The 18,010-nt window shown below is 35.8% G+C and overlaps 3 protein-coding genes and 1 pseudogene across 7 annotated transcripts; 3 read left to right on the forward strand and 1 right to left on the reverse strand.

Annotated features, from left to right (window-relative positions):
- The first annotated feature begins 2,478 nt into the window (after positions 1 to 2,478).
- LOC103343023 (denosine deaminases acting on tRNA) lies at positions 2,479 to 5,992 on the forward strand. 4 transcript variants are annotated; one of them, XR_016126940.1, is made up of 10 exons: positions 2,479 to 2,748; positions 2,842 to 2,962; positions 3,219 to 3,389; positions 3,535 to 3,656; positions 3,850 to 3,963; positions 4,202 to 4,371; positions 4,447 to 4,523; positions 4,613 to 4,732; positions 4,831 to 4,902; positions 5,349 to 5,992. XR_016126940.1 is itself a non-coding variant. In XM_089052155.1 (10 exons), the coding sequence occupies exons 1-10, from the start codon at positions 2,502 to 2,504 to the stop codon at positions 5,457 to 5,459; spliced, it is 1,341 nt and encodes a 446-aa protein (XP_088908281.1). In that variant the 5' UTR covers positions 2,483 to 2,501; the 3' UTR covers positions 5,460 to 5,992. The 4 variants fall into 4 exon arrangements, 2 of the variants coding, with proteins under 2 accessions (XP_088908282.1, XP_088908281.1); XR_016126941.1 differs by having other exon boundaries at positions 4,613 to 4,744; positions 5,349 to 5,389; XM_089052155.1 differs by having other exon boundaries at positions 2,483 to 2,748; positions 4,815 to 4,902.
- A 3,507-nt stretch (positions 5,993 to 9,499) lies between these two features.
- Positions 9,500 to 11,456, forward strand: LOC103344134 (uncharacterized; annotated as a pseudogene). The gene is made up of 5 exons (XR_016127000.1): positions 9,500 to 9,658; positions 9,943 to 10,011; positions 10,223 to 10,779; positions 11,108 to 11,299; positions 11,388 to 11,456. The product of XR_016127000.1 is annotated as an uncharacterized LOC103344134 (transcript).
- Positions 11,457 to 11,573: 117 nt separating this feature from the next.
- On the forward strand, positions 11,574 to 12,430 carry LOC148917274 (uncharacterized). The gene is made up of 2 exons (XM_089052157.1): positions 11,574 to 11,764; positions 11,898 to 12,430. Exons 1-2 carry the CDS (start codon positions 11,606 to 11,608, stop codon positions 12,258 to 12,260), a joined length of 522 nt encoding a protein of 173 aa, XP_088908283.1. The 5' UTR covers positions 11,574 to 11,605; the 3' UTR covers positions 12,261 to 12,430.
- Positions 12,431 to 12,474: 44 nt separating this feature from the next.
- LOC103343021 (actin-depolymerizing factor 10) lies at positions 12,475 to 14,324 on the reverse strand. The gene is made up of 3 exons (XM_008246691.3): positions 14,140 to 14,324; positions 13,234 to 13,499; positions 12,475 to 12,803 (listed from the first exon to the last, which is right to left on the reverse strand). The coding sequence occupies exons 1-3, from the start codon at positions 14,140 to 14,142 to the stop codon at positions 12,653 to 12,655; spliced, it is 420 nt and encodes a 139-aa protein (XP_008244913.2). The 5' UTR covers positions 14,143 to 14,324; the 3' UTR covers positions 12,475 to 12,652.
- Between the last annotated feature and the right edge of the window lie 3,686 nt (positions 14,325 to 18,010).

Genomic DNA, 18,010 nt, shown 5'->3' on the forward strand with positions numbered 1-18,010 from the left:
ATCCAACTCCCTCTTGAATCTGTCCTTGGAGCTTGCCTATATTTTTAATAAATTACATTTTCTTCCTTTTTGGGGGAGAATTTCACTATTATAGTCAATATAGGAGCTCAAATTATAAAAAAAATCATACAAAAAATGGACTTTAGAAACACACCAAAAACCCATTTATAACACAATTAAGAGGCTTCGAACTTCCTATAAATTCCAAAATTGCCATTAATTTCTTAAAACAATCTTAACCCAAAACTCTCATTTAAAATAAACCCAAAACACTCAGGCATCAAAGTAATTTAATAATCAAAATTAAATTCAATAGGGCCATCTGCCATTTTTTGGGGTTTATTTATAGAAATTAAATAGTGTAGAGTTTATTTATGTCACTAGTGCTAAAAATGGGTATATAACTAAATATCATTTCTTCTTCTTCTTCTTTTTTAATGAATAATGCTACTATTACCACATTTGTATACCACATTCTCATAGCACCTTATGTGGTAGATGAAGTGGATAGTCACATCAATTAAAAAATATCAATAAATCATAAAAGAAAAGAAAATGTTAAATTAATTTTAATTTAATAGATATCAACAATAATAATGTGGGGGACTTTCATTTCATGTTGCCTTTATTCCCAAGGTAGGAGAGACTTTACACCTCATAATTCACTTTCTATTAATTTAAAATTTAATCAGCCTTTACCAGTACAAATCAATCTATAATCTAGAATCAAGATCTTATATGATAATGAAACACCATTGGGGGTTAAAAGCACAAGCAAATAGTACTCTCCACTTTCCAACCATTATTGATTTTTGGTAGATGAGCACTTATTACTACTTGCCTACTTCATAAGACAATTTTGAGTTGCAAGAGGATTGCCAACCTTACAAATATGAACAAAACCGCTATGAATCTGGACTAAGAGATCCTACATAAGGGTGTAGCTTTTGTACCATCTTTACTGGTTACTTAGTTGACCACCTCTCATACATGTGGGTCCCATATAAGTCAGCAAAAGTGGCACAAATAGCATTATTGATCTTTAAATAGCATTATTGCTTTTTAAATAGCATTATTCATACTAAAGAGGGGATCGAGAAGTGCTCAAGTAGGACGATAAATGACATTTTAGTTCACAAGAATTGGAAGCGCTTTTAGCTAACTAAAAAACCCTTAACAAGTAAAAGTGCTTCTCACATAAGCACTTACAAGTGAGCCTATATTCAATACCAACTCTCTTAATGTAGTGATAATTTCTTGGGCCCGTTCGTTTACGTTTTAGAGGCCCATTTTCATTTTCAAAAAACAAAAACAAAGCAAAAGCATGTTCGGTGGGCAAAAACAGAAAACATTGAAAATGTTTTCATAAAATGAGACCAACTTCACGTTTACTTCTACCAAACAGAAAAAAAAATGTTTTTGTTCTCCCAAAAAACAAACGCTCAAAACACACTGCTTTTGCTCAATCTCTCACCCAATCTTCTCTCCCTGTCAGACCAAAAACCAAAATTCTTCTCTGCTTTTGACAACCAATAAACCCACCAACAGGAACAACACCCATCTTCTGCAAAATAACACAAATCTGCAAACTAAGAAAAAAAAAATACAGAGGAAGAAGAAAAGAAAAGAAAAACAGAGACAAGAAGAAGAACCACCACATGCCCAACTCAACCAACATCATCACCCAATCAAACCACCACAACCATTAATTAGTGGAGAGAGAGAGAGAGAGAGAGAGAGAGAGAGAGAGAGAGAGAGAGATGGGTGGGTGTATGGGATTCATGCCATGGAAGGAAGGAGGAGTGGGTGCGGCCTGGGAAAGAAAGGAAGAAGAAAAGAGGAAGAAAATGAGAAAAAAAGAAACGGCCTTGGGAAGGAAGGGAAGAAGAATTGAGGAAGAAAGAAGGAAGAATTGAGGAAGAAAGAAGGAAAAAAGAGGAAGAAAAAGTGAGAAAAGAAAAAGCCATGCGAAGGAAAAGAAGAAGAAAAGAGGAGGAAATTAAAGAGAGAGAAGGAGAAAAAGAAGAAAAAAAGAAAGGAGATAAGATAGTTTTTGAGCTGTAATTTTTTTTATTGTTTATAATAATTTTAGCCTCTAAAAATATTTTTTTTTAAAAAAATAGAATTGAAATTATCAAAAATACACTGAAAAACAATTGTACTACCATACACATTTTCATTGTTTTTATTTTCTAATTAATCTACCAGACGCATTTTCATTTTCTGAAAATATAAATTTATTTTCTTGTTTTCACTCTATGAAAATATTCTCCAAAAACGTTACCAGATGATCCCTTAATATTAAAATAGGTCTTAAGTTCAAATCGTCCTTCAAATCATTTTGTAGTTGGTATCTTTATGCTTGGGTCAGTCATGTTATGGAAAATGGTGAAATTGGGCTCCTTTCTTTTCTTCTTGGGTGCACAAGATTGGCCCAATTCTAGACCCAAAAAATGATTTGGAAGTCCACCCAACCCAAATCCAACCACCTAGTGGTCCGAATGACCCGAAATCGGAGGCGGGAGCGTCTCCTCTCACTCACCCCTACCACCACTTTCTGTAGCATGGCGTCGCTGTCTTGCTTCGAAACGCCGTCGTCTGCTCTTTCTTCTTCTTCAAAACTAGAGTGGGGCGAGAAGGTCTCGGAAAAGGTGTTCTCACTCTACAACTCTCTTCCCAAGAAAGGCAAGCCTCAGGGTCGCGAAGTCACCGTCTTGGCCGCTTTCCTCGTTTCCTCTCCTTCTCAAGGTCCTACTTTCCTTCGTTCTTTCTTTGCTAAATTTGATTTTCCTGCACTTTCCTGGAAAGAAAACAGTGTTCTTAACACTTTCAATTGTTCAGAATTGGAAGTTGTCGCTTTGGGAACTGGGACCAAATGTCTTGGGCGTTCACTCTTGAGCTCCAACGGTGATGTCGTCAATGATTCCCACGCCGAGATTATAGCTCGAAGATCTTTACTGAGGTTTTTATTTGTTGTTATATATTCATTTCATTAGCAAATTTAATTTGTTTAGTTGCTAATACAAGATTTTAATAAATAAAAAGTTGCTAATTTACGAGTGCTATGCTTCATGTGGCATGAAATGCATCCAAATTATGTGTGCTTAGCTGAAAAGTACCAATTTTTTTTGGGGGGGATTTGCATTTGTTACCTATATCTCTACCTTATATTTTTAGTGTATGGTGCTTATTGGTATACTTGGCTTCTCTGGCACTAGGTTCTTCTATGCACAGATTCAGTGTCTTACTCAAGTTTATAGTAAGCAAAGTGATAGCAATGGAAGCACACAAATGCAAAATGGTGATGCCAAAAACTTGCTTTTTGAATTGGACCCTAATGGTGATGGCCAAGGAGAATACAAACTGAGGAAGGGTTTGCAATTACACTTGTACATATCACAACTACCATGTCAGTTCTTGTTCATATCCAAGAAAAGAGAGTCCTTTTTTCTTTGGTTTTTGCCCTCCTTAGATCTTTATATCTATATCAGGACAAACCAATACTGCGATTATACTTATTCTCCTTTCTTGCAGGTGGGGTTGCATCTCCAAGTTCACTGTTGTCCCCCCTAAAAACATGTCACCAACAGAACGGGGTTCATCTTTGGACGAGCTTAATGTTTCAATAAATGAAGAGGCTCTGCCAAATACTAATGGTAATGGGATTTTGTACTTGTCCTCTTCCTTGTTCTATATTTGCTAAAAATTTATGTTTCCATTTTTCACCTTAATGTGGATGGGTTGAATATTTTTCTAGTGAATGTTGGCAGCTTTCTTTTTGAGAAATGAATCATTACTCTTGACATGAGATTTGAGTCATGTAGCATCTGTATGTGACCTTATTTTCAGGTGATGCTTCACAACTAATTGGCTCGGTTCAAAGAAAGCCTGGTCGTGGTGATACGACTTTATCAGTTAGTTGCTCTGACAAGATGGCTCGTTGGAATGTAGTTGGAGTTCAAGGTTTGTCATTTGATCTATCATGTATCCAAGATAGGGCTTCATTCAGCCAATCTTGGATATGGAAACTCTGGTCTAAATACATACCTGGCTTCTTTTGGTCGGGCATCCTTGAATGTTTGATGGTGTACCTAGACTGAGCCAGTTTGACTAATCTTCATGATTATATTGGTTGTACTTGGTTACGTGGGCATTACTAGTTATAAGTTAGTTGATGAGGTCATACATATTCTTATTTCAGGAGCTCTGCTTTCATTCTTTCTGCAACCTGTTTACCTTTCTTCCATTACTGTTGGACAATCGCCTCACGGCTCTGAAATGGTTCTTGTGGCTGATCGCTTGAAACAAGCTCTGCATGATCGCATTCTACCGTTGTCAAATGAGCTAATGAGTCCCTTTCAAGTGAACCAGGTCTGTGAAGTGTGTACTCTGTGATATTGCATTAGAGATGGTTATTATAAATGCATATACTAATGCTACTGGCAGCCACTAATATGGGCAGCTCCAATGCCACCAAAGGAATTTCAGCATTCCAAGACTGCTTTGACCACTTTAACATGCGGGTACTTGTTATTTAATTCTGACAGTTCTACATATAAAGTGACCGTGTATTGTTTGGTTACTACTGATTCCTTAATGCTTTGATTCACAGGTATTCAGTTTGTTGGAATAAGGCTGGTTTGCATGAAGTCATTCTTGGAACCACTGGAAGAAAGCAAGGCACCGCTGCCAAAGGAGCACATTATCCGTCTACTGAGTCATCTTTATGCAAGTAGGGTGATAAGTATGCTCCAACTTTTATTTAGAAATGCATTTTATTACAATTTTGTCATATTGTTTTTATTGTTTGACAGAAAGCGGCTGTTGCAGATTTTCTTGTCCCTAAGACATGAATGCCCTGTCAAAATCCCAGTCAATCAGATTTCGTATCGAGAAATCAAGGTAGTCAATATTATAGATACTGATTTTGCGGACAACTTTTGGTCAAATTCTATTTATCTAGGTAATAAGGTAATTTTGGGATTTGGTTTACCATGTGATGACTAGAGTTCATGACAGTAAATTATGCACCCGCTAAGTTGTGCAAGTGGTTTATATTTTGGAAGTATAAGAGGTCTTTGTGCTTTGATTGACAAAAAGTGCTTCAAAACTATGTGTAGGGATTGTGGTTTATGTGTAAATGAAAGCTTTTTCGTTGCATTTTTTTAGTACAATCAGTGTCTTGTGTAGTATCAAATATCTGTAGATTTAGCTTCTGCTCAACATCTGCTGGTACAAAATTTATGGATTAGTTATGTAACTACTGGTTCTTAATTAACTAGTGGCAAGGTGTCAACTGGATATGACTTTTCATCTATTAGCTAATTTCACCTGGTTACCTTATGCAGGAAATGTCACAGGAATTCAATTTAACCTCAAAAGTTCTAAAAAGAAGACCTCCCTTTAGTAATTGGCCTCTGAAACTCCCACATTTTGAGGCATTCTCTGCCGTGATATAGTGAGGCCAGTGGATACTCAGAGTGAATACTCTGGTCTGTGCATATTATGATCTTCATTGTGAAATTAATATGGTAATCGAGTAATACTTTGCACTAATTGTTTAGAGCTTTTCAGTATATCAATGTGGTTCGACAAGGACAGTTTCGCCAGCTTCAAGGATATAATATAAAGGGAATGGTCTGTGTTGGTCTAAAAAGGGAACGTGCATTGCTTCACCTGTCGACTGTCAATGCTTTAAAATGCACCTTTCAGCATATCATCTCTTCATGAAACAAGCTGGTAGGAGATTCACAGTTAATGTTTCGGTTCAGGTTGCTAACTAGCAGCTGCTGCACGGCTTTTTTCGTGAGCCAACTTTTAGTGCCACCCTGGATGAAGGTTCGATCCTCTAGTTTTAACTCATGTTGTTGATAGGAAAACTTCAAGTGGAAGTGTTACTAGGATGGTTATTTGAACATACAAGAAAAGTTAGACGAACGATACGAATATTATGGAGAGCTTGAATCAGTAAATATATTTTTCTTTGCCTGCATTGGGTTGTTAATATTGATTAATGATATATTATTCTCAATTCTGGGACTAATAATGCGCTCCCAGAAGATTGGTTCTTTGTCTCCAATTATGAGTTCCTGTGGGGGCAAGTAAAGGAAGCAACGAATTTTGCACACTGCATTAGCGTAATCTGTGGCAAGCAGGCCACGTGGTTTACTCACATTGAATTCAATGGATTATTTTGAAGGTTACGTACGACTTACTCTGAGCTTCATAAGTCATTTAACTTTGATAATTCGTTGACTTACTATTAAGCAACTAATCCGTCCCACACGGCAGTTGTTGTGGCCGTGAGCCTAATTTCGTCCTCAACCTATCTAGACTGTACACTGACTGTACAGAAATTTCACCCATTAGCAATAACTCACAAACGTGATGTGGGGTCCACTACTAGTTGTTCGTCCCACATGCCGACGAGTCAATTTACGAGAGCATCTCACATGTGCTTCTCATATAATCACTCCAAAACGAGCTCTTAGTCAGATTGTACAGGAACCATGAAAGCCTAACTGTAAAAAAGTCGAATTAAAAAGGGTAAAACCCAATTCACGTTTTCCCTTCATCTTCTTCATTTCACGTTAGAGAGCAAGCATATTGCATAAACACAGTGATCGATTGTTTGAATGGAAGCAAGCAATTACACACGTCCCCTTTAAGCAGAGCCGGTCCATCAACTCATCAGCTCATCACATCGTTTTCCCTTCCCATTTAAGCAGAGCCGGTCCATTGATTTTGGAGGCCTTGTGCAAATATGGATGTCGAGGCCCTATATATACAAGTAGGAAAAAAAAATCCATATAGAAACAAAATTTTCTGACACGAGAAGAACACATTTGGAAAGAGCTTCCCAGAAAAATATATATATATATCTTTAGTCACCCTTCCAAATCACAGAGCTGATAAATTGATTTTCCAATTTCAGTCTTGGTGAATTTTCATGTGAATAAGGGAGGGAGAAGAATTGTGACTTTGGGGAAAGAGCTAAAGCTTGGGTTTTTACAATCCAAAATTTGATGGAAGAGAGTGGTACATTGGCTGAAGAGAAATGACTTTATTTTGATGGAGGAGAGTGAGAAAGACTTACTGAAAGAGAAAAAAATATTAGAATGGTTTTACTTGAGAGTTGGGAAGAGGAAAACACAGGTTTCAAACCATAATAAATAAATAAAAAGAAGAGTTGCAGCGTGAGAGTCGGGAAGAGGAAAATGAATTAAATTAGGGTCTCTACTCCCTAAGTAGTAGAATTTGTTAATAATTAATATTCAATTTAATTTTGGTTTTGGTGCCTTGCATGTGGTGTTGTGGGGTGATATTTAATATACAAATTTATAAATAAACCCAATCCTAGACATGTATTTATAAAAAAAACCCAAGCACTATTTAAATATAGAAACACACCCAAAATCAACCCCAAAGTCAACTTTTTGGATGTGTTTATAAATGGGTTTTGAGTGTGTGTAATGATGGGTTTTGGGTGTGTTTATAAAGTGTTTTGGGTGTTGAGTTTTTTTTATAATTTTAACCTCTATTTTGGGTGTTTTAGTGAAACTCCCTATTTAATATTTCATTTTTATTTTTATGTTTTAGTTAATTTAATGGGTTGACTTGGAAAAATTTGAAGGCCCCTAAATTTTGGAGGCCCTATGCGGTTGCACACCTTGCACATCCTGCACACCCCATGGGCCGCCTTTGGTTTTTAAGCATGCACGGTTACAACTCAATCTCATTTCTATGCAACATTCACTTTAACCGTCACCCTTTTTTTTTTTACAATGTTCAATTGATCATACTAGTAACTCTCTCTCTCTCTCTCTCTCTCTCTCTCTCTCTCTCAAGATCCGTATGACTTATGAGCTGTGCAAAGTGAAAGTATAATAAATAAAAGCCAGAGAGTCACTAAGTCAAAGTAAACGATGTGATTAATTAATTATCTACTTAAACTTCAAATTGTAGTCATTGCAACATGTTTGAGTAAATCGAGTAATTTGTCATGGTAACCATATTTTGACCTTTTTTTAAAATATTTTATTTTAAATACATTCAAGTATATGAACACGATTGAGTTTGTCCAAAGAATTAAATTTTCCATTGACCTGGCAATTTTGTATTTGAATTATCAATGATTTTCTTTCTCCCCAAACTCAAAACTAGTGCAAATTGTCCAAGCAGGTCAACTAAAGCAGCCTTACTTAGTGCCTAATCCTTCCACTTGGTTTTAAAAGACTATCGGAAATCTAGAGGAGAAAAATTGATCGCCTTCATCAATATTATCCGATATTGAGTTATGCTAGAAAAATCATATTTGTTGTAAGTTTGATACAGGTAGGATGTATTTTTATATAAGAATATGGTCCTACCATATGTATTGGTAGATAACTTTTGGGCACATTACTCTTTCTAACATAAATAAAAAGACAAACATGCCCTTTACTGTGATAAATTTACCTTCATTCAGTTGTACTTGTCTACAATATACAAAGGTACCCCATTTGGGCCATTTCCAATATTTGATGCAACACGCAACCCTTGTCGATGAGTGATTATAGAATATTACGGTAGTACGGTCATGTGTTACATCTTATACGTGTTATAATATCACGTAAACGAGATATAACACGTGATCATATTACCGTAGTATTCTATTATTTCTCCTTGTCGACATAACCCCATCCTCTATTGTTGGCATCCTAGATAAAGATGGACTTCCATGTCCCACCTCAAGCTTCCATTTGAGCAATGCTGGAATGTTTTGGACGCTCTATGGGTTTTCTGAAGCAATTTTTTTTTTTTTGGTTTCACATTCCACTTTGTAGTCCTCTTCTGTCAGATGTTTTTACTTTTATCAGTTTCTGCTTGTATAGTCCCCAGTTCACTGGACTCTTGCTCTGTTGTAATTTGGCAATGCCTTGAGTGCTCTGATTGAATGTTATACCAGTTTCGTCCAAAACACGCAACACTTGGCCAATTTGGCTCCTTGTTAAGTCAAGACCTAGACTTGGACACTTTTTCTCTTCTTTTATGGAGCGAATGGTGGCATAAAAACGTGAACTAAAGCCGTTCAAAGTAAGAAACTACACATTCCACGAATACCTAACTTCAAAGACCCGTCTGATTAATACATTCCACGAATGCCTACCTTCAAAGACCCGTCTGATTAATTATATCACAGACACAACATATACACACAAATCTTTCTCTTGCCAAATAATCTAACATGTTATGGTACAAAACAATTAACGAGAACGATTTAATGATGCCAACTCATATTTGAATGTATTATCTAAATTAAGAGTTTGACAACATAAAATCCAGATATCGGATGACAGAAAATTACCTTTTGGATTTATATATAGAAGAAGCTAGCAAACCAAGGAAGTTTGGTTGAAGTCCACATAGACTGAGTATACAGCACAGAAAGCATTACAGGACAGGACAGCAGGGCTATCTCATCTCAAGGTCTCTTGGAAGAGAGCTTTGAAGCATAAACATGAAAAGGAACAATGCGAAGCATATGTGTGATTTCTTGGATGGGACAGGATTGCATAGGCATATTGCAGGAGCAAGTTGGAGGCCATTGAAGAAGAGAACTGCAACAACTACTCTAATCTTCTTGTTATTGTTGTTGATCTTCTTTGTTGCTGCGTTGGTATCTGGCAGGCTGGATCGATGCTGTAAGTTCCATGAACTCCAATCGTGCTAGCTATATATAACGATATAACATAGGCATTCTATCTTCTGTCATAGTGTTTTTGTGTGTGTGTTTTGTTTTGTTTTTCTTAGAGTAAAACTAATAGGACCAAGATTTCAAAAACTAGAAATATTTGAATGGGGCTTACCAGTCACCTTGTTCACGATCTCTCTAACTAAGGTGAAACTTATGTCTCTTAGTTCCACCTCTATTAGATCGGTGGTCAAATTGTTTTGTTTTAGCTTGAAGGAGAGCATGCCTGCATTAAATACGAGGGAGAGCGAGAGTCAAATTTTCGTGACAAGTATGGGGTATGTGAGCAACTAATTAAGTGAGAATGCCTAAGAAGTGTATACTAAACTGATATTACTAAGAAACGAAGTATTAGTTATCAGAAAAGGAATACAAAGAAAATTTATTGAAATACAAGTCATATATATCTTTTCATTGCTTAGAAAAGTTCTTTGTATCAAAATCTTTCCTTTGATACTAACGTATACAATTCATGTTTTTCTCTCTTAGTTTATATTTTCAGGCGCTTATTTTAAGAAATCAATCACACCAACCACAAACACAAGCACACCCAAGAGACCTAAATTCCCACTGCAGTGTACAGAAGGAATTAATGTGACGCAAGCTTGTCCAAGAACCTACCCTACCACACACGACCCCACAAATCCTAGCCGTCCATCCAATCTCACATGCCCATCATACTTCCGATGGATCCACGAAGATCTACGTCCATGGAAAGAGACAGGAATCACGAGGGACATGATAGAACGAGCTCACAGGACTGCACATTTTAGGCTCTTGATCATCAACGGCAAGGCTTACATAGAGAAGTATAGACAATCCATACAAACTAGGGATATGTTTACATTATGGGGCATTTTGCAGCTTCTAAGGGTGTACCCCGGTAGATTGCCTGACTTGGAGCTCATGTTTGACTGTGATGATCGGCCCATCATCCGATCAAAGGACTTTCGGGGCCCGAATGCTGGCCCGCCACCATTGTTTCGATACTGTGCGGACGAGGGGAGCTTGGATATTGTGTTCCCAGATTGGTCTTTTTGGGGCTGGTAAATATTTTCTTCTGTCTTACTCATACATGTTATGTTTGCATGTGAAATGCCCTTTGTTTTTGTTTCTTTGTTTACTCTTTAGGAACCATGTGTTACAGAAGAATTTTATAAATTCCCAATTTCTAGCCCATTTGAAAAGCAAAGAATAAAAAACTCTGGCCCATAAAATGTTTGTATAAGATGTGTGGCCTAAAACCCTTTTCATCTCCACCAACTTTGGCCCAAACATATGAATTGGGTGACCCAAAAAAAGAAGAAGAGATTTTAGAGGAGAAATTAATTTTATTAATGAAATTTGTAGATGGGCTAATTTTAATTTTGGTAGGGCTGAGACCAATATAAAACCATGGAGAAGCCTATTGCCAAGCATAAAGAAGGCAATAAAAGAACAAAGTGGAAGGACAGGGTGCCCTATGCTTACTGGAAAGGTAACCCAAGTGTGGCTCCAACCAGAAAGGACCTTCTCAAATGCAATGTCTCGGACAAAAATGATTGGAACACACGCCTGTATATTCAGGTGCATCAACTTCTCTAACTATTATTATGTATAAAATGCAATCTTTTTATGTATTAATTTGTGCAATGTTTTGATCTTCTATTTCCAGAATTGGGAGCAAGAATCTAAACAAGGGTACAAGGATTCAAACCTAGAAAGCCAGTGCAAGCACAGGTAGTTTTCAATTTTGTGTAACTGTTTTTGAAATTACATTTTACAAATTTAAAATTTCCTCTGTTTTCTTTGTTTATGTATAGAGATTTGGTTTTTACAGGTACAAAATTTATATAGAAGGATGGGCATGGTCTGTAAGTGAAAAAGTACATCATGGCATGTGATTCTATGACCTTGTATGTAAGGCCTCGCTATTACGATTTCTTCATGAGAGGCATGGAGCCATTGCAGCACTTTTGGCCTATTAGGGACAACAGCAAGTGCACTTCTCTCAAGTTTGCTGTGGAATGGGGCAATAATCACAAAGACAAGGTTAGAACTTTAGCCGTATGCAGATTTTTTATTTTTATTTTGTGTTGAACAATGTGACATGTTAAGTTGTTAGACTGTGAATTTCAATTGCACGTTCAAATGATTTACATTTGGTATCTCGTGAATATGGCAGGCGAAGGCGATTGGGGAGGCCTCGAGCAACTTCATACAAGAAGATCTAAAGATGGACTATGTGTATGATTACATGTTTCATGTGCTAAATGAATATGCAAAGCTCTTGAAATTCAAACCAACTATACCTCCCAATGCAGTGGAACTATGCTCAGAAACAATGGCATGCCCTGCAACAGGTACATGGAAGAAGTTCATGGTGGAGTCTATGGTGAAGTCTCCAAGTGATGAACTCCCATGCACTCTGCCTCCTCCATATGATCCTCTGGCTCTCCGCGATTTTCTTGAGAGAAAGGCTAACTCAACTAGGCAAGTGGAAGCTTGGGAAAATGAGTATTGGCAAAGTATTGATAAAAAGCAATAGAAGCTTTTTCCACGTATTCCATAGGCCGTGACTTGTAATTTACTATGTCCTAGACTGGAATGAAGAGATCCGAACACGAGCATTCAAAGCTTGCTACAAAATCAATGGCTTCCCACTCGTAAATATCAATTCTGAGGATTTGTTTGAATGTATTTGATAAGTTTTTACACCAAGAATTTTTCGAAGACAAGTGATAAATAGTAACACCATAAAATCTGAAATGCACCAATATATAGCAAAGGAATGTACCAATTAATGTTTTAAAATTGAATCCACATCTGATCTGAAAAATAAAGTAATTAACATAAAATAGCTCACACAACTAACAAAAAATAAAATTGAAGATAGATCATGTGACAAAGTGATGGATCAATAATGCTCTACAAGAATATTTAGAGTGCCCGCCCTTTTATGATATCCAAGCTCATCTCACTAGGGTCTGTTGCCTGCAACTCCACTTGAATCCCGTCCAACTCCCTCTTGAATCTGTCCTTGGAGCTTGCATAAAGCATCTTACTTCTCACCCTTGAAGTATCAGGTGCCCTATAAAGAACAGAAGCCATTGAACAATTGATTACATACGGGATAACGTTATCTTATCAAATACTTGACATGTTACGTACGTGTGACAAAAATACTGTTGGTTAGAACAGTACAATGTAACAAGAATCTACTTTATCAATGATCCGGCTTTAGACTGGAAAACATAGTATGCCTAATTTCTAACTACATATGTTTACTTACCAGCAGTCAAGTCAGTCTTCTTAGCAAAACATAGGCATGTATATGCATGTTGTCTCTTATATCATCACACATCATATTATGCGCTACACATGCACATGATGAATGATGCATACATAACAAGGCATGTAATTAGGGGTAAATTGCCGTTTTGCCCCCTAAAGCATCATGCTAGTTCAGAAGGTAAATTGAAACTAGCTTGATGTATGTAAGTGTATGTGATTATACTAACCATGCAATGAAGAAAATTTTGCTTTTCTGGCAGTTCTCATTGGTTGTGAAATCAAAATCATAGACGGCATAGCGGCACTCATCGGCAGGCATGGACGAAGCGAAATCGTCGTAGCTTTCATCGGGACCTCCAACCTTCTCCACAATCACCTGCTGTATCTTCTCCTCGATCTTGAACACAATAAATCGGTGGTTCCTCTTCGCTTTTAGTTCCAAGAACTTGAGCTTACAATCATCATGCACAGCCATTCCAGATGCCGAGTTTGCCTACCATATCATTAATTTCACACCAAAAGTACAGCGTGCTTATAAAATTAGAACTTAAAATAAAGTGAGACAACTTTCTACATTTTTCTCCTTGTTAATTATATTCAAAACTCGAACAATTTAATAACATAACATGTCTAACAGTCAAAAATAACTTTGCCTACCACGATCAATTTCACACCAGTCTATGCATATAAAATTACAACGGAGAAGCAAGTGAAACTACTTTGTACACTATTTCTTGTTAATCATGAATATAGATGAAGTGGAACCGTTTCTAAACGTGTGATCCAAGAACAATCTAATAACATAACATGTGTAAGGATCAAAAGATTGTCATTATAACTGTATATAGATCAACCTTGGGAAAAAGTATTGGACCTTAAGTACTATTCAAGCAACTATGTCCCATGTAACTGCCGGATGACAAAAGAAAAAAATGTTGAATCAGACGAAAGTCTTCATGGCCTAAATTTTTCGCACATTAATATAATTCCGTAGCATCAATGTAAATATAAATCGATCAGATATATACATGAAGGCATGTCAAACAAAATGACGAACACAGACCTAGTAACTCTAATTTGATAGCAGTCAAAGTTCTTCACACGTAAGCATTTTTATGTTGAATTAGCTTTACCATTTTGTTCTTCTATACACGATGAACCTTGTGCTCTGAGAAAAGAAAATGCGCAGAAAAAAAGAGAGAGATGTGTGACAGATCTGCAAAAATCTCTGATTTTGATAACTGCATGAGAGAAAGTGAGTTTGGGAGAAAAAGAAAGGTAGGGGAGGAGAGATTTTTGTGGGAGAAAATGGGGGTTGGGATTTTTCTCTTGGGATTTTTTAAATATATTTTAATTTTATTTAGCTAGGCTCTGATCAGGTCAACCAACTTTCATCATGTTGCCACATTAAGGGTGCATTTGGATGCCTTTTTGGCCAATAAATTTAATGTGATTAATTTCATCTCCCATATTAAGATCTCTCAAACCCTGGTCTTCCATGTACTTCGCAATTCCGTTATGCTGTTTAGAGGAGGCCAATTTGGGGTTCAAATTTGGATTTGAAGCTGCATGACTTGTTGACTTGATGATAGTTATTTTCTAGGTGAAAACCCAACAAACATATTTCACTTAATTAACCATCTAAATTGACAATTTGATAACATAATATATTTCATAATAATTAAAAATTATTGACGGCATCATATAATTCACTTGAGTTGGCATTACTTTGTTTTCATTATGAATCATACATCACAAACTCAAAGGAACTGCTTAATAAAAATTCGAAAATGACGCCTCTATTGCCAGAAATTAAACTCTGGAATCTTGATCCCTAAGTTCCACAATTTTTTCCTTCGCGTCATTTAATAAGTCCATGTTTAAGTTACCAAACAATGAAAACATCAATTTCTCCTCTTCAATTCCCAACTTTTAGCTAATTTCTTAGTTATTTTCCACCATCCAAATTGATGGTCAAGTTTTCACTAAATTCTAAAGGTTGGTGGTATTTTCGTCAAATTCTACTTCACTCCCTATAATTTATGTGTAAATCTCCTTAAAATGGCTGTTTGAGACTGGGAAGGATAATTAATAAATCCCATCAAATCCTATTGTTGGCTGCTCCTCTCGTTGAGTTTTTTTTTTCACCCCCAAAATGTTATCGCTCATCAATCTTTTGTCACCACAGGTGAAGCAAAGCAAGGAAACAGCCACCTGAATATATATAATATGAGCCTTATGTCACTCTTATTGTCTCCAATCTCCACCCATTACTAAAGTCATGCGATAACAAAAAACTTCGGTTGGATTTAGCTTTCATCACCAATAACTACTTCAGCCGTCCTGTATATTCAAATGCTTTCGTCTCTTACTGAAAAATTATCATCATGTTCGTCTTACAGTCCAAATATTAAATAAAATTTTGTGTTGTTCTATGAGCGGAGTGGTAGTAGAAGAGGACCAACATAGAGACGTGGAGAAGATAATGGTCTCTTAGGAAATATATATATATATATATATATATATTTTTTTCCAAAACAAAATTGTGAGGCATTTGGGTTTTATTATGTGTGATGCGTCAACATTAGCGTTTCTTAGATTAAATTTTAATGACGTGGCGTGTGAAGAAGAAAAATCAAGCAGATCATAACAAAGAAAATTCAAATAGAGAATCCGAATTCGGGTAGGAAAGCCCATATGAGCGTTACAGTGTCATTAGCAAATGACCAAATTTAGAACGTGAAGCTTGTGGTAGGCAAGATTATCACTTTGTTGCTATCAGGCAGGGATCATTTTTAAAATTAAAGTCACTTTTCATATAATTAATATAATAGCAAACCCACCTTTTCTGTACACATAAATACAAGATGCATGCCTATCTTCTTAATTATTAAATTCATTTATGCATAATCCATATTGTATAGTTGTTAGGCTTTTAAACTATTTTATTTTATGATACTTAATGCTGTCATCTGAGTCAGAATATCATTCTAAAACCTGCAAATACTGCTGTCAGATGACAATCAAATATTATCATCTTTTGCTTGTGGATAATGTGCTCATTTGATTTCAAAATTATAATTTTCTAGACGAGTACTGGTAAAGTTGCTTTTCTGATCAAAGCAAGAACCATGATGAACCATTTGAAAGATTTCTCTGATCTTTCTGCAGACCCACCTTGATTGACTGAAACCAAATATGACTTCACAATTATTGCATGCACGTTTCATATATACCTTAGTGCATATAAGACAGCTTACAACCTCGTTTAGTTTTGAGATTATTATTCCACATCGGAAATGAAAGTCTTGTATATTCGTAATTTAAAAGAATTTTGGCATCTTCACTCATTGTTGATTAGTTTTTTATGCTAATAACTTTGAATTAGATGCACGCATTCTAATAAATTTTATTTTATTTATTTATTATTTTTGTTGAGAAAAAAATCGATAAGTTACATTCAAAATTCAGGCTTGAAAACTATTAATTGAGTGAACTATTGCCAAATTATTACTTTAAAATGGCGAAAATACTTGGTGGGACTTGTGGACAAAATAGTTTGGTCTCACATCAAATATTAGGTGATAAGCTAATGTTGAGAATATTAAGTAGGATATACATAAATTGCATCGAAATCTCTTAAAATAAAACTTCAGTATCTGAAGTTCTGAACCACATAACTTAAATAAGTTAGAAATAATATTTGAAAAAGATGAAACGGTGAGCTTTGAGCAATCCCACAGTAAGTCCTGGTACTTGTTGTTTTGGAATCTTTCAAAAGCTTGACAAGGATGCCCCACCTGCAGAAGCATGATGAATATTTGAAAGCAAAAGACACTTTCCTCTCAACCAGATGCATTGTCCAATATAGACAGGTTTTCTAATCTAATGGCGGTTTTTTTTTCTGCTACGAGTCAACAACATGAGAACCAAACGAGCCCTTACAAATTATGCATCAACTGCTTGTAATTTGGATATGCCTTGGAGGAATACAGCTACCAAGGAATGTTCCCCCAAAGTCCTCATCATTAATTAATTATTTCACCTAACTTAAGAGTTTATAACTCCAGTGAGTGACAAACCAATTATCCATACACCAACTGCCAAAAGTTTAAATCTTGTCATTCTCTTCTCTTTATAGACAAGAAAAATTGTTAATGTATGGTAATTAGAGATCCATTTCTAAAGAACTATTCTCTTTCTTAAATATTTTAAGTTCATACGGAGAATGATAGGCAGTCGAACTCTTAAACGCAACGCTCAAATTTTGTAGAAAATATAAAAAGAGGGTTGCATTGTGTTAATTAAAGGGGTATTGTTCCATTTACCCAAACACTTTTTTTTTCCGGACAACATATTTTTCCAATTTTGTTTCGTTTACTTTTCAAATTTTTAATTTTCTTGAACATGTTTCACATAAAAAAAATTCGTGGTTCTCTTATAATATTGTAGTTGAATTACGCCAAGGGGATGACTTGACAACATAACAAATCTTGTATTGTTGGCACGTCCAATTGGGGATCTAATTGTAAAATCCGAAATTTTGTTGTTTGCTCCATATACTTCAATAATTTTAGTTTCTTTTTTAATTCAAAATGATAGAAAATTTGACTATAAATTACCTCCTCATGGTCCTTTGAAACAATCTATTGCAATTTCTCCTACATTTCTTTGAGAAGGCTCTACCTACCTACCCATGTAGGCCACATCTATTACATGCAAAATATGTACAAGAATTTCCTTTTCTTTTTCCCCTCACCAAATTCAATGGATATATTTAAATATAATAATGTAGGAAGAAGGATACTTGGGAGCTCAAATTGTACTGAAACATGGGTTATAATTCGTTCACTTGTTATAACACGAGTGAATAATATGGTTCATATTTCTCACTTCTAAGATATAGTATCAATAAATATATACTTATATTATAAAATAGTAACAAGTTAGATTATATTACGGTTTTTCAATACCACATTATGAGGTACGTTTTAGCTTGTTTAT

The sequence above is a fragment of the Prunus mume genome, linkage group LG5 (assembly GCF_029339155.1).
Source record: "Prunus mume cultivar Tortuosa linkage group LG5, ASM2933915v1, whole genome shotgun sequence".
In the NCBI taxonomy this organism is placed as follows: domain Eukaryota; kingdom Viridiplantae; phylum Streptophyta; class Magnoliopsida; order Rosales; family Rosaceae; genus Prunus; species Prunus mume.

What these genes read in the sequence shown, in the direction of transcription:
- LOC148917274 (XM_089052157.1), top strand. Translation starts at nt 11,606, where the DNA reads ATGGCATGTGATTCTATGACCTTGTATGTAAGGCCTCGCTATTACGAT. An exon ending in GCAATAATCACAAAGACAAG is followed by an intron (nt 11,765 to 11,897) that starts GTTAGAACTTTA and finishes TGAATATGGCAG; the next exon opens with GCGAAGGCGATTGGGGAGGC.
- LOC103343023 (XM_089052155.1), top strand. Translation starts at nt 2,502, where the DNA reads ATGACCCGAAATCGGAGGCGGGAGCGTCTCCTCTCACTCACCCCTACC. An exon ending in GCTCGAAGATCTTTACTGAG is followed by an intron (nt 2,963 to 3,218) that starts GTTTTTATTTGT and finishes CTCTGGCACTAG; the next exon opens with GTTCTTCTATGCACAGATTC. An exon ending in TTTCGTATCGAGAAATCAAG is followed by an intron (nt 4,903 to 5,348) that starts GTAGTCAATATT and finishes TACCTTATGCAG; the next exon opens with GAAATGTCACAGGAATTCAA.
- LOC103343021 (XM_008246691.3), bottom strand. An exon ending in AAAATTTTCTTCATTGCATG is followed by an intron (nt 12,804 to 13,233) that starts GTTAGTATAATC and finishes TGTTCTTTATAG; the next exon opens with GGCACCTGATACTTCAAGGG.